The following is a 14,793-nucleotide window of genomic DNA, read 5'->3' as shown; positions in this document are numbered from 1 at the left end:
CCCCGTCTCCGTTTCCAGAGCCGGCAGCGTGTGCTCACCCCTGACCACAGTGACACTCCCGAGGGTAACAGCGATCACAGGAGGCCCATGACAAGACCGTCCAAGTGCCGGTGCGACTCCCGCATTGGGGAGGGAGGGCTGAGTTGCGTAGCATTGGGTCTGGTTGGTTACTGCAAGATGATTTTCTTCTTTGGATATAGGCTGGCAGCAACTGCGCGCCAGCTGTGCAGACTCCGAGTTTGTTCAGTGGTGTTCATTGAGCCTTCTTCCGACGTCGGGGTGATACACAGGCTATTGTTCTTTTGGCTCGTTACCACATGCCTAGACCATCGTCGTTGCTCCTGTGGCGCGAATGTAATGTTTACGTTGCGAACACGAGACGTCGCGTGCTCATTCGACGACAGTAGGCTCACGGTGCCAGGGTCAAGGGACGTACGTATGGCCGATGAGTTTTCTCTGGTGTTGTCGATGCTTCAGTAAATCCAATCTCCCGAATCAGCTATCACTCCACATCTGTTCCAGCCGGAACTTCGAGCCTGGATTACGGTGACACGAGAAAAAAAAGGCCCGGTCTAGAGGTGAAGGTTCCTCTGTCACCATGGGCTTGTTCGACCAGAGGAGCGAGACACAGACAAGCCGGACCACTTGTATCAAGCTCGTCATCTTCTTTGCGATAGTCCTGAATCACATTCGGCGCTTCATCTTAGTTGGCGGAAAGGACTGTCCTTTCTGTGCCTCAACATGGATGATAGATCTGTTCCAGCCTACCCTTCTGTGAGTTTTGCCAGGTGCACAAGTAGAGATACTGAGAATGGCCAGAGCGGTGCAAACGTGCGTCTGCGGGTCCCCAATGTATTCGATCGCAGGGATCGCTATGGATAACCTGGGAACTCGTGATGTTGAGGTGCCAGCAAGACGTCGTCGACATGCAGGTGACAGATGTACCATCAGCGAGTAAGCTCCTAGGCAACGGTCCTCCCATCGCTGGCTCCAACGGCAAGCTTCGCGAGACAGTCTGTTGCTTCAAGGCCAGAAGAAGCATGCTGTTGCTGGGGAGCTAAGAATGGCCATATCTCGAGGCCCATCCTCCCGCGTTCCACACTTTCATGAGATGTTTCCGTCATTCTTTCTCCGGAATACGTGTGGGAGAAGGTCCTGAAGGACCCGCTTGTACCAGCCAAACCGACGAAGTGCCAGAAGCAAGTCGCGAGTGTACCCTGAGGCACCTCCACTGCTGGTGGACTGGTGATAATCCAACGGCTAGGACGGCTAGCAACTTGAATTGGTGGTGGTCTCGCTACTGAGCTTCCTATTTGAGCTTTGAACATGACGGAAGCTCGGTTGTGTGGCGTAGATAAAAGGCTTTCAGGGTCGCAATATCGAAGACCCAAAGATCGCAGTCACCACACTGATATACAGCCTGGGTCAGCAGCCACTGCCAGCCGGAGCACGATCTCGCCAACCGCCACACTAACGGCCTCGCTTCCTTCTCCTCCAGCCGTAGTGCGTCGGTGACCCAACAAAGCGTTGCCAAGGTGCGAAATTTCCCTAACCACCGGATACCACGAGCGATGTTCCGTCTTAGGGCGGCCCAAGAGGCGTGAGGTGAAGGTACCGTGAGGGACCTTGATACGAAATCTCGGCCGCAAATTCCCCCGAGTACCAGTACCAGTTGTTCCACCATTTTTTTTTTTTTTTTAAAAAAAAACTACCGAGATATGTCTTCGGAAGTGAAGATAACGCCAATCCCTCCAGAGCTTGCACAGTACGATCCTGTCTGCTTCCTGAGCTGTCTGCGCCACACTGAGTGACGCTGCTCACTAGGCTTACAACTCAGTACGACGTTACGTTGTGGTTTGGTCCAGTCTTCCATTGGCGCCAGAGGGCATCGTGCTTAGATAGAGGCCAGGAGACAAGTAAAGTTGTGTTGGAGTAGCTTCGCACCAGAGCTCAGTTTGTCATATCGTGTCTAAAAGATATCATTTCCTGGCGCTCTAAACAAAAGCTTGGGGGCCTTGGCGCGCTAATTGCTTTGTGATGGTCTTGATATCTATCATATCGATAATATGGGGAGGAGGGGTTGCTCGGCGGCAGAGTTGTGGTAAATTGCAACTCGCATTCGGCTATGGCGGTTCAGGACGGGACGCCACAAATGTGAAATGCATGAAGGACATCCATACTGCGGTAAAGGCGGCGAGAAGGGCTGGTAGGCTACGTACGCTACTTTGTACCCGCGCCTGAGCAGCGACAAAGGACAATTCCAAGAGCCTGCCTTGCGGTTGGTTTGCCAGAGGTTTGGTACTGGGAGATCGATAATAACACCCTGGCAGATGCAGGGCTGCCCCGTTGTGCACCAAACTAGATTGGGTAGCAATCCGGGCTGAAGGGATGAAAAGCCTGTGGAGGAGCAGATGAACGTTGCACTTGCTGATTTCCCCTGTTGCCGTCACACCTCCCATCAAGCTCAGGTCAGGCATGGGTACCATGCTGATCGACATGGGAAGCCGAAGATCATAGGGACGACCTCCAACAGCCTTCAAGAGCTCTCTGCATGCGAGGCAAGCTTCTAGCGACGGAGCTGCAGTCGTGACTGGTAGAAGCAAGCCCGACAATTCGTGCAGTCGTCATTGCTAACGTAGGTATCTGGCTGCACCACTGGTGACTCCGTTTATGTCTCAAATGATGGAGCTTAGCTACGCAAGGCAAACGTTGGGAAGCTGAAAATTTTCGTCACTACTGGCGTAGGTATTCGATGGAATAAGGCTGCAATGAGGTGACTTCTACCTTGGCGGATATCCAGGTATTTTGGTACGGAGAGACACTCTCAACAAAGCATGACAAAGCCTTTAGCTTGCCCGCCGAGCATGCCTGGATCGTGCTGCAGCTTGGCTCGTGATAAAAGACAGTGACCGCTGTACCTATTTGTCTGACCGAACCCAGATCTTGTCTACCACACTCAGCGAAGCGATGTGGCTCGGGCTTCAAAAGAGGCAGGCGGAACTGGATACTGCGGCGTAGTAAGCATCATGGTCTGATAGCTGGCGTCTTCTATCGATACTGCGGCGGTGATATGACCGGAGCGATGGCAGCGCTCGTTATTGACTCGGAGGCGGGCACGACGAGAACAAGGCCACCGCCATCGAAAGGGAAACAAAACAACGGTACACTGGCATGCTCCAGAAGCCTACGTTGCATCGCCCCGAATGGCGGACAATCAAGTCAGCGATGCAGCTCTCCTCATGACGATGTGGATGGTGGTGCGGTGGCCCAAAGAGGAAGCTGGTTAAGACCATGACGATGGCATGCGAGGGCAGCGTGGCATATTCCCCGAGCCCAGAAACGTCGAAAACGCTCGTCGATCATCAACCATTCCTAAAGAGGGACCAATGCCTTTGACTGTGCTAAGCGAGGGGCACCAAGACGTGCGCCACGTCGATCTGCCCGCAAGTCGGATAATATCCGCCTGGGAACCGGTATTGCTCGCAGGGGGGGCAGAGGTTCAGCGTGTGACGTTGGACGGTCCATCTGGCTGGAGCTGGAGCAACAGCTTGAGCACAAGCCAGGGAACACCAGGGAACGCTGAATGTAACCCCGCTGTTGGAAGAAGTGCTGGAGAGCCTGGTATATAGCAGCCATCATATAGGCAGGCAATCAAAGAGTGCCCGAGGTACCACCGCTCCTCACCACACACCAGCAGCAAACTCCAGCCCGTTACCACAAAACGAGGGCGGCGGGCGGTAGGATCGAGGTAATACTCCAGTGGCTGGGACGCGACTCCCACGGCACCACAGCGATGCCACAGGGCGCTGCTCGCTGGAGGTCAGGCAATATGGGCTCGGTTTCCGTTTACGGCTGTCCCTGAACCAATCCGTCAAGATGGCCTCCACGGGGCGCCGGCTAGCCTCACGATCCTGGTTTGACGTGGGATTGCCGCCGTCGAAAAGTCGGGAACGTTAATATCAATCATCAATAGAGTGACAGGCGATGATTAAAAACGACGACTCTCGCCAACCGAGCTGCTGGCGAGACCGGACCGCTCCCACCATCCGTTCGAGGCTCGGCACGGGGGGCGGACAGAAAGATTGATGAACGATGACAGCAAGACAGAGACATGGGGGGATAAGGTTCCGTGCCGCAAGTTGCAGCAGAGTTGGCCGGCGAGGTGGCCTGGAACTCGGCTGTCCAAGTGTGGAAGTTTAGCGGGCGTTGAATGAATCTAGTGGCCGTTTGTGGGACCTGTCTGGCCGGGGTTGTCGGCCGGTCGGGGCGGGTACCGGCTCCGCACCGCCTCACCCAACCGCCGACCGTGATCCCGGCGGCGAAGCTCCCGGAGAGTGGGAAGAGTTCAGATGCAAAGGTGTCAAAAGGCGGGGGATGGCGGCAGTGGTGATGGGATGAGGAGGCACAGCAGAATACCCCAAGCTCGGGTGCCGTAGTGTCGGGTTCAATTCATGTGCAAAATTATTTACCGCAAGATAGGGCAAATAGAAAGGAACACCTTGTTCTGCAAACTGTGGCTGAAGAAAATAAGGTTCAGACTCCCGTAAAATGTGGGGAATGGAATGAACCTCCCGTGACACATCATGTTCGTTGTCTCGGAAGGAGCAACGACATGCGGGGCAATTCTTGCCCTTCTGGTTTCGGCCTGAGGTCTTGTGCAACTTCTATTTGCACACGATATTCCACACGATATTCCACTTTGAAGGCATATCCAAAAGTCCAAAAGTCCACCTACCTGAGAAGAGCCCCTGGACCCAAGGCTGTTTTGAAGCTTTCGGAAAGCCCTGTGTCCGGTGTCTTGCCAAGCTGTTGCCCGAAACACGGATTCTCGTCGAATACTACCTATTCAGCAACCCCGCGACATCAGCTGTTCAGACTACGGCTCCCTTTCTGGTAAAGAGTCACAACAGGATCGAAACATCAGGAAACCCTAGAGAGCCAAACTGCCACGAGGACCTTCATCGCGGGTGGCTGCAGCTGTCGAGGGCGGTGCCCGAGTGTCATCCCAAGTTTTGAAGCTTACCATCGTCAACTTCGAAGCCCAAGCGCCTACAGAGGGGTTTAAGGTCGGTGACAGACTGCCAACGCTACCCTCGGAAACTTCATCCCGTTGTCATGCCTTTGGACGCCCTGCCTGTTCTGGCCAGTCCATAGCCCAAAGCGTACACCAAGCGTCCCCAGAGGTGCACCGAGCACTTGAGTACCGGATTTTCAACAGAGTGCGGAAGATCCATCTGTCAGCAGCCCCTGCTGCATCCCAGACATGACAACGGCAGCGCCAGACAGGTAGGTAGGGCAAGGGCCCAGACAGCTCTCAAGACTCGCTTCCGCTGGAGATCAAATCCCCTTGGCCTCCGATGCAAATCTCGGCTTGATGCCAGAAGCTATCGCCATTCCCGACTGGAAAGGATCTTTTGAGATTAGCCTTTGTTTCTGGAAATCCCCCGATATCTCGTCAAGAAACATGCTCCAAGCTCCACGCTGGGGTGTCTATGCTAGGGTCATTCCCTGCCCATGTATACTGTGCTCGGCCCATATCATCCCGTCAGTATAGGACGACCAGTATCAACAAGAGCTGACTAAAACATACTACTGCATGGTTTATGCGATTCACATACGGGATGTGGTGGCCAACATGTTGATAGCCGGGCAGGTCCTTCAAGCGATCGCAACAGTAGTATCCAAAAGAATACGCGAAACAAAAAGGCTCTGAGACTGTCGGCACACCCTCAAAAGATCTGCTCTGCTGTGCCTGTAGGGCCACAGATCATGGCTGCCGATATGTCCAAAACGTTCGGTTCTTGGGAATGCCCCTGCATGACCGCCATCCATTCCGTCCTGGACAGGAGTCTGGAACTCTGTCTGCAAAGTTGGGTGGCAAGAGCGGTCTGATGAGTCTGGTTCTGCAGTACCGTTCCACTGAGCACATTAATCGTCTGCTAGTCTCGATCTTGGAAACCGGAGCCTGATGGTCGCAGCAGGAAGTTTACCGATGCTCCTCCAGGCCCATATACAGGGCAGGACAACTAACGGCAGTGAGATCAAGAGTCTATGATGAGTGGCATATTTACTTACATGTCATGATCGCCCACAACGGCTCCTGGGGAGGGTTCTGGAACACGGGTGACAGACATCACGATGTGCACAGCAGCCGATGCGAATCATAGTAGACTGGTGTTTCGAGAGGGCTGTTGACATGGCGGTAACGATGAACGGCATAAGATCAGCTCGAGAATCCGGTCGCAGTGCAAGCTCAGGCACAAGGATCCGGAGTCGCTGCTCGTCTCAAGTTTCACGCGTCCGGGCTCAGGGGCCTGTCTCCCATACGCCCAAGCGTCCGTGACAGACCAGGGTGTTCGGTACGTACTCAACATCGTCAACAGCCAAGCATTTGGGGCCGGGGGGGAAGTTCCTGTTTGGGATAGTGCGCCGCGGGCTTTGCAGGATGCACGAGCCCAGCGAAATGGGTGTGGGAAGTGGGAGAAGTGAAGACACCCTCCCCCTTTGGGTTAGACCGGAGAAGCATACGCGCCACACAAATGTGTGCACCGCTCTCCGCTCTTTGGGTTGGCATGCCACCCTCGTCAAAGGATCTGTCAGGTTGGTAGCACGAAGAAGCCATTCAGATTGTTGACGCCAGTTGAGCCTGGAGTAATTACACAGACAATACACTGTACACCCGTGAACAGCAAACTTCGGAATGCATAGCAAAGCACTGGTTTCGCCAGTCGAATGACCAGCCTCTGTGCATGAGCCTCAGACGTTTGGACTCGGCAGATCAATGGCAATCATATCATTCAGACCCCTCCTGGGACCTTCCGACCCGTTGTTGTGTAGCGCCCGGCTGGCAGTTTGGTACAGTAGAAAAAAGACAGCCAGTCATAACCGACCTTGGGTAACTACGGCACACACACAATGTGAGATATGTACCTATCTACGGAACCTGGTCATGCAATGACACTGGCTGGACCTTACCTCGAGAGCATCCTTCTTGAAGGATGAAGTGAAGAGAGTCGGCCTATTTTCTGATAGTGTAGGTAATAAAACACTGACCAAGGTTGTGAAGGAGAATAATAGGCACAGCCAGGCAGAAGAGATGGGCACCCAGCGCCAATGCACAATGAGGCAGTCAGAGCCCCGTATGAACATATAACATGAGGCGTTATAACTCTATGGAATTGGACGGATGGGTGCACGGGTGACATGCTCTGAAGGGTATCGAGCATTTCCAGTCTGAGGTACGTACCGGACTGGGGGTCCCGGCGACAACGGGGGAGACCCCTCTGATCACCATCGGCCCCATGCCCTGATCCCTGGCCTGGCACAGCACCCCAAGGCCGACCCACCCACTTTGTGACAACACTCACTGGCCGCCTTGGTCCGGGGATCAACTTGTGGATGCTGGTGGATTTGCGCTTGATCATTCATACAGTCTCCATGGATGTACCGCCGGGAGATCTGACGGTACAAAACACCCTGCCCTCCCCATCCCGACGTCAACAAGCCTCTGCTGTGATGCACATACTTAAACCGCCACACCCCCCCTCTCACTCCCGGATTACCGACCTGACTTGGACATCCTGATCTTTGATATCATACCATCACATCACTCGTCGTCGACAAAGACAAGACCCACCGCATAATATATCCAGCTGGCACTCGATACTCGACCTCCCCGACCACTCCAGCCACACAAGAAGAACACTTGATCAAAGCTTTGAAGCTTCAAGTTGCGACGACAAGACCGCTCTTTCCCCACCAACAAGGGATAAATTTTCACACACCAGAAAACAAAATGGCAGGCACAATGGTCACCACCCAGTACGCTGCACCTCAGCAAAGCATTCACTATGGATACATTCCTCCACCATCACCACCAATGGATGACGGCTCGAGATGCTCGTTGCCTTCCATCTCCAACCTTTTGGGACTTGCCGACCAAGGGTCTCCCACCGCTGAGACACACGCTCAGGCTCAACAGCAACAGCAACAGCAACAGCAACAGCAACAAGAATGTATGGACTTTGGCAGCACGACTGCATGGAACCCGGTGCTAACAAGATCCCCAGCCCAATCGTCTTCTTCCAAGTCCGACGCCAGGCCCAACTCCTCGCACTATGGCAACCCAGCTTTGAGGGGACTCCCACCAAGTCCTCCCATGTCCTCGGGAGAATCCTTCGAGGGATACAACTCGCCGCCCACGAGGTCAGCCAGCCAGGTCTCGAACGGTTCCAACTACTACTATGAGACCACTCCTCCACTGGGGCCCATGGACTCTGGCGTTCCCCCGATGGCCGCTGCCGCCCCGAGAATGTCGGTTCAACCTTCAGCATACCAACCACACTTTGCTGCACCATCCTACATTGCCCAACCCACCATTCCTGCCTACTATCCCGCCGCCGCCCCTCCTCCTCCCATGTCGGGCCTTTACTTCCAGCGGCCTCTTCCCCAGGTATGTTGCTTTCTTGCACACAGCCGGACAACACCAAGCTAACTGATAGACGCAGTCTTTCCCTCCACCATTGTCCATGACTCTTGCGCCTGCCGGTGCGAACCCATGGCAACATCACCACTACATTGCCCCGTCCTCGGCCGCCTCGTTCCCCCAGAGCCAAGACAGGTACATCTGCCCAACCTGCAACAAGGCCTTTTCGCGTCCCAGCTCTCTCCGCATCCACAGCCACTCCCACACTGGCGAGAAGCCATTCAAGTGCCCGGTCGCCGGCTGTGGCAAGGCCTTCAGTGTGCGAAGCAACATGAAACGCCACGAGCGCGGTTGCCACAACTATGACAGCAGCAGCAGCAGCAGCAATGGCAGCGCCGCCAGCCGGTCTTGAATGCGTGTGTGAGCTTGGACAGCAGGTCTCTCCAGTGCTGGTTTATCTTTAATATCAACCCCCCCTCCCTTTCGACAACCACAAACCAGCCGAAGAAAATACATCCCAAACCCTGGCGGTGCAGGATAAAACCGTTATACCATACAACGACCCCACACCATGGCAAAATTACTGGTACTTTTTAGTTTCTAATTTTTTTCTGGCTGGGTGGTGTTTTTTCAGCCGAGAGTTTTCTTGAAAGACGAGGACATGATTCGCATCAGATTACTACTTACGCAAATTGGGATTTTTTTTTTCTAAAACAAAGAAAGGCGGCTGGGTTTTGGGGTCGGCGCAAAACACAGGAGGGTGAAAGGAATTTTTTCTCTTTTGGACTTTCTCCACTGCTTCTGGCGCAAGGGAAAGGGAGCACAACACAAACGTCATAACTGGGATGTTCCATGGCGGGTTGAAGGGGGTTGCGGCGAAACTTTTGGGGTTCAATCAATGGTGGGGGGAGGCGTGGGTTCACAACATCGGGGGTTTTTGGCAAAGCATTTACATGGGGCGTTTCTTTCTTTCTTTTGGAGGTAGTCTTTTCTGTTTTATGTGCGGCATGATGTATCTGACGATCTGATTCCCCCTCTCTTTTTACTGGTGTGTGTTTGTGTTGCGAAGACATATACACGCCAAAAAAAAAAAAGGAATAATTACGTGTATATAGATGGAGGAGGAGGAGGAATATGGGCCTCTCTAGGGGGCTAGGTTTGAGGAGCTGTCACGACCCGCTAGCTACAGTTTAGTTGGGTGAGGAGAAACAGGGAAAATTGAAAATCCAAAAATTGGAAACAGATCGTCGTCACACAGGAGAGTTTATCTCCTTTTTGCGGTTTTATTGTGTGGATTTTGGTATGGTGGAGGTGTGTGGCGAAATTGATGATGAAATAGGATACTTGGTGATACAAGTTTGAAAGTTTTTTGGAAATCCTTCCGAGTCGGGGCTGGTATCACAAACATGGAACTCTTTGTCGCTTGTGTAAATGGGGATATGGATGGCACTTTGGGAATTCCCATTGGGGAGAATGACTTTCCCCCTGATTGAATGAGGATAAAATGATCTGCATTCTTGATGGTTGCGTTGTGGGAATAATTAAGCGTTGACGATGTGACTACCGCTTTTGCTTTTTTCTTTTTGGGCGAAGAAGAGCGCGGGCGGCCAACCTGGAAGTGTGTTGAACGATGACGATCCTCCACAAGTCAAACGGTTTAATGCGAAGATGAGATTTACGGGGGATGGGCAGGGGGAGGAGGGGGAGAGGGGGGGAGGCGTCATCGGTCCTTTCGGTGGTCATGACTCGATTATTCTTTTTGGATGATAGTTCAACTTTCTTCGCGAGAATGGTCGGGTTTGTCTGAGTGGATGGGATTTTTGGGCGAGTACTATTTGCCTCAATTGCATTTGCCGCTTTATTCCCTACACTACTTTCGATGATGTTCTATTCTGCAGGGTCCCTTGGCACCGCCTGGGTTGAAGATGGGATGATGGGTTTAAACTCCACTTGGATCTGCGTTCGGAGGGGGGGTTGTCTCGCTGACATGATGATTGATGACAAGGGGTAAAAGGCAATTTTTGGCAGGTTTCGGCCGGCACTGGCGGGCAGAGAGAAAAACACAACAGCGGGCGAGCCGGCCCGGTCTTTGTAATGCGGAAATCAATTGGTGAGCATGGGGACGGAGATAGGGCACTGAATAGGGATAGGGCAAGGCAATAGATGATGGGATCTTCAGTCTTGAAGGCGGGTCAGCAGCCATGACAGCGAATCTTGCAGTGGTGTAAGGTAGGTATGAGGTGGTGCATTGGGGGGTGGAAATGCCGTTTATGCAAACAAAACATTTGGCTTTTGTGGTGGGGGTCGGTGCTCTGGCAGCGATGTTACTTTTGAGGGTACACTGACTACAATGCATTGTGTAACCAGGTGACATGAACCAGCCACATGGTTTGTAGTTGGGTTTATGCCATTTTTGCCAATATAAAAAGAAATTATCAGAGACCAGTTCGTCTGTCCCCGATCCCAAGGAACGGGAGAAGGCTAGAAGAAAAGTGACGACAGCAGGCTCGTTCGTTAGTGGAAAGGAAAGCTACCCGAGTGCGAAAGATCTGCAGTTGCCAATGTTCCTTGCAATGTCCGTGGAGCCATGTGGAGACGAGGTCTTTCGTCCAAGGTTTTTTTCTTTTTGCCCATCCCATCTACAGGGACCAGCAATGCAGAAGTTGGTTGGGGGGTGATTTGTTCTAGCGTGCTTCTGGACGCAAAGTCGTGGTGGTTCGTGCGTGTGGATTGGGCGAGTCAGAGGTCATCCATCACATTTTCTGGAGGGAGCGACAAAGTTGAGGGTGTTGTCGATCACCACGTTTACTGCACGTCTGCCAAGATTAGAAAGGTCGTGGTGGATGGAACTTTTGGAAGAACTTCTCGAATGTGGCATTCTCACGCGAGAAAAGAAGAAGCAAAGCAAGATTTCCGATGATGATCAGCAACAGCACCGGATGTAAGGGTGTGGCACGGTTGGTGGTCTGTGCTGTTCTAGTTGGTGTGTGGTTGATGTCATTTTCCCAGCGGAGTGGGTTGTGTCGGACCGCGCCGGCTGGATTAGGTAAGGTGAGACAATCGGCGAATCAGCAGCTGGGGAGGTAGTACCGAAGGGGAAAGTAGCTCGTCTGTGCGGATTATGCGATTGAACGGGGACCAGATCATGAAGATCACTCGGGGCACTCAAGATTGACAGATCGAGGATCACAGCCTTGCTTATAGTAGATATGGCACTAGGAGGAAAGCGTCAAGTTGTCGCTGCTGAAGGCTTTCTGTTGGTGGAGGACATCGCGAAGGGTGGGCGGAAAAGAATGAAGGTGAGCACAGCATTGTGCAGATATCCGCTGCCAGTATTTGGCCTTGGACGAGATGCTAAAGTGAGACACAATTATCCAACGCCACGGTGCAGGATACACCACACGATCCACGACCCTTTTTGCCCTCTGGCAAGTTCCATGCGCAAGTGCGCTGTGGTGATGGCTGTGCCATGTGCCACACGACCATGCATTGCAGGACGGGAAACCACAGGAAAGAAGCAAATGGCAGCTGCAGTGTAAGGGTTCCCCAAGGTAGTTTGACTGTTTCAACCGACCACAGGATCGACACTGACCCCATTTTAGTTTTCTGCGATACATCACCTCTCTCCACGGCATCATTGCCCAAATCTTGGAAGTAGTTGAGGGCTTCAGGTTGGCGTTCCCGAAGGTTGCCTTCCATGATGCAAGATCTCTTGACTGGTCCCTCACCGGTGACCCTGGCTTCTTCCTGCTGAGCACGACTTTTCGCCTGGTTGGGACATCCTATCCACCAACACTGCCAAGAGCGCCGGCCTCTGCGGGATTCGCAACGTTGCGATCCCCTCAATCAGCCCACTCATCGTTGTCCCAGTCTCGCCTTCACCGCCGGCAATAACGAAGCCCCTCATCAACAGCGAGGTTCTCCTCGGAGTGGCAGGCCTATCCTCATAACGGACAAGCTGAAAAGAGTGAAGATACCGGCTCGGGGTAGGCGAATCCTTCACACAGGCATTCCCCGAGAACCATCATCAAATGATCTGATCTCGATCAGCCCGTCCCTTCCTGCCGCTGCCGCTGCTAACTGCTAGCTCGATTTATTCGGTGATGGACGCACGCCCGGGGCACCTCCGTGAGCAAAATATTGATAAGCCGCGGTAGGAATGGCTGAAACAATGGGCTTCTTGGTAGTGGTGGTTGGTGGTGATCTGTGCCCTGTGCTTCTGCATGGCGGCTGAGGCGGATGAAGATCATGACGCTAAGCAATCGCTAAGCCGTGACCCGTTACCCAGCTGCCGGGACTTCGCCCTACCAATCGTGAACTTTGCTCAACTCTCGAGAACTTTCATCTCGACTGTATGCATGTCTCAGAAGAATGGTTTCTCAACCTGTCTTGGGCTTGCTTACCTGCATCAGCCGCAGCGGTATATGACGCTGATGATGAAGAGGAGGCTCGTGGGATGAGACAATGGGGTGAACACCCATCACGAACTCCGCATCCGCAATCCCGTGTGTGACGAACCCCTTGTGCGGGAACGGGCAACGCCAAAACGAACAATGGGACGATGATCATCTTTCGTGGCGGCCGGGAAGGAGTCCCTAGGGCTATGACAAGACGAGCCGCCTTGCTTCTTCTCGCCTGATCACATACGAATACAGCGAGGTTGGCGCGAGGCTGCAGCTTCATCAACAATAAAATTTCAGCCTCGCTTCTTGTTGGCTGTTGTTATTGAACAAACCCCCTTGGCCAGCGCGTCGGGTTGCCTATCTTGGGGAATCAGAACGGAGAAGGCTTGAAAGTGCCGGGTGATTGGGGGCCGTGTGGACAAGCCTCTGTGTTTCAAACACAGGCGCGCAACCCCCTTTTTGACACACGGTTCGGCCAGATCCCGAATTGGCGAGACACGCTTGGTTGGTTCAACCAGGCGAACCAAAACATCACCAAACATCACATCGCAACGCTACCAGAGGAAGGCAGGACAGAAGGGGCTGATGGTTGCGACCTTACTACAGGAGCGACAAGACGACCTCGATGCAAGACATGGTAGCATTTTTGCAATGCGGTGAACATGCGGAGCAGGTGTATCATCAGCTATGGGCCATCCCTGCCGGCTTTCAACGGTCCAACGGTCTTTTGGGGCTGGATGAAACCTTTTCCCCCGGGATGGGGAGTAGCATGACAAAGCGGTTTTGCAAAAGGCGAACAACTCACCGCTATTCATCATCGGCCCAGACACAGAGGGGGGAAAACCCATCATGAAACCCAGACAGTAAACAATCCCTATCCATGCATCCCCGAGCAGACCCCGAACCGATACCGAGAATGGGACAGTGGAACAGAGTTCGTCGATCACGTTTGTCTTAGGGTGTGGAAACTATGGAAACAATCCGTCAGTCCGTAATGGGAAGGTGAGTTTAAAAGAATTTTTTTTTTTTTTAAAAAAAAAAAAAAAAAAAAAAAAACATCATGAATTGGAGCGAGAGGCGAAGAGACTACAGTCCCCAAAAGGCCAACAAAAAATTCAGTTTTCAGCGGGTGGAACCGCCATGTTGAAGAGAGGGGGGAAAATCACGTGGGGTTTAAGAAGCTTCGCGAGTCAGTGGATTTTTTTTTCAGCATGCGATGGAGCAAATATTTCCGATGGATATGGCAAAACTATCGAGGGTCTATCGAACTCGAGACTTTTGTGAATCTGGAGAGGCAAAACTTTCTTTGTGCTCTGTGGAGAAGAGAAAGCAGAGCCCCAAGTGCCGAAGACACTTGCAAACTACTAGCAAACCATGTTCCTCGTATGATGCCGGGTTCGGAGGATATCTTGCGCAATTCTGAACATGGAGCAGGCCTTGACAAGAAAGATTCGATGATGGGATGAGGTGGTCTGGGTTACAGCCAGATCCACCACTCTAACAGGCGGCCGGGAACCGATCGACCTGCCTGTTGGAAAATCACGGCAATCACCCGAAGGCTTAGCTCTTTGGTTTGGTATGTGAGCCTGGTCCATGCTTTTTTTTCTTTCCGTGTCATCTCAACAGCGGCGAACCTGGTGATGCGGCTCCTTGCGTGAACATCTCAACGTTTTTCTTCAACTTCCACGTGCACGTGGTGGATTGTGTCTGCTACAGGGAGGATGCTGTGATGCAGCTCGGCTGAGTCGGCTGTAGCAATGAGGCTGGGCCTACCGGGTCTCCGAGGGCCCTCACCTGAGCTCTCGGTTCAACGGTGATGGTTCAGGACAACGTGGGATCCCTTGCCGTCATGGGATGAACTTGTTGTTGTTCAGACCGGCTCAGCCATTCAGGTCGTCCGGACATACCTCGGAGGTATGTATGGAGATGGTGAAGCTGATAAAGATAGATCGGTTCATCAGCTTG

At 52.9% G+C, this 14,793-nt stretch overlaps 1 protein-coding gene across 1 annotated transcript; it reads left to right on the top strand.

The window, feature by feature from the left end:
• Positions 1–4,673: 4,673 nt before the first annotated feature.
• QC763_117165 (uncharacterized protein) lies at positions 4,674–8,837 on the top strand (the record flags this gene model as incomplete). The annotated part of the gene is made up of 2 exons (XM_062908297.1): positions 4,674–8,452; positions 8,502–8,837. The coding sequence occupies exons 1-2, from the start codon at positions 7,796–7,798 to the stop codon at positions 8,835–8,837; spliced, it is 993 nt and encodes a 330-aa protein (XP_062771378.1). The 5' UTR covers positions 4,674–7,795.
• Between the last annotated feature and the right edge of the window lie 5,956 nt (positions 8,838–14,793).

Source organism: Podospora pseudopauciseta, chromosome 1 (assembly GCF_035222475.1).
Source record: "Podospora pseudopauciseta strain CBS 411.78 chromosome 1, whole genome shotgun sequence".
NCBI classification, from domain to species: Eukaryota; Fungi; Ascomycota; class Sordariomycetes; order Sordariales; family Podosporaceae; genus Podospora; species Podospora pseudopauciseta.
Note: the sequence above shows the minus strand (reverse complement) of the source record. Positions and strands in the feature narration are given on the sequence as shown.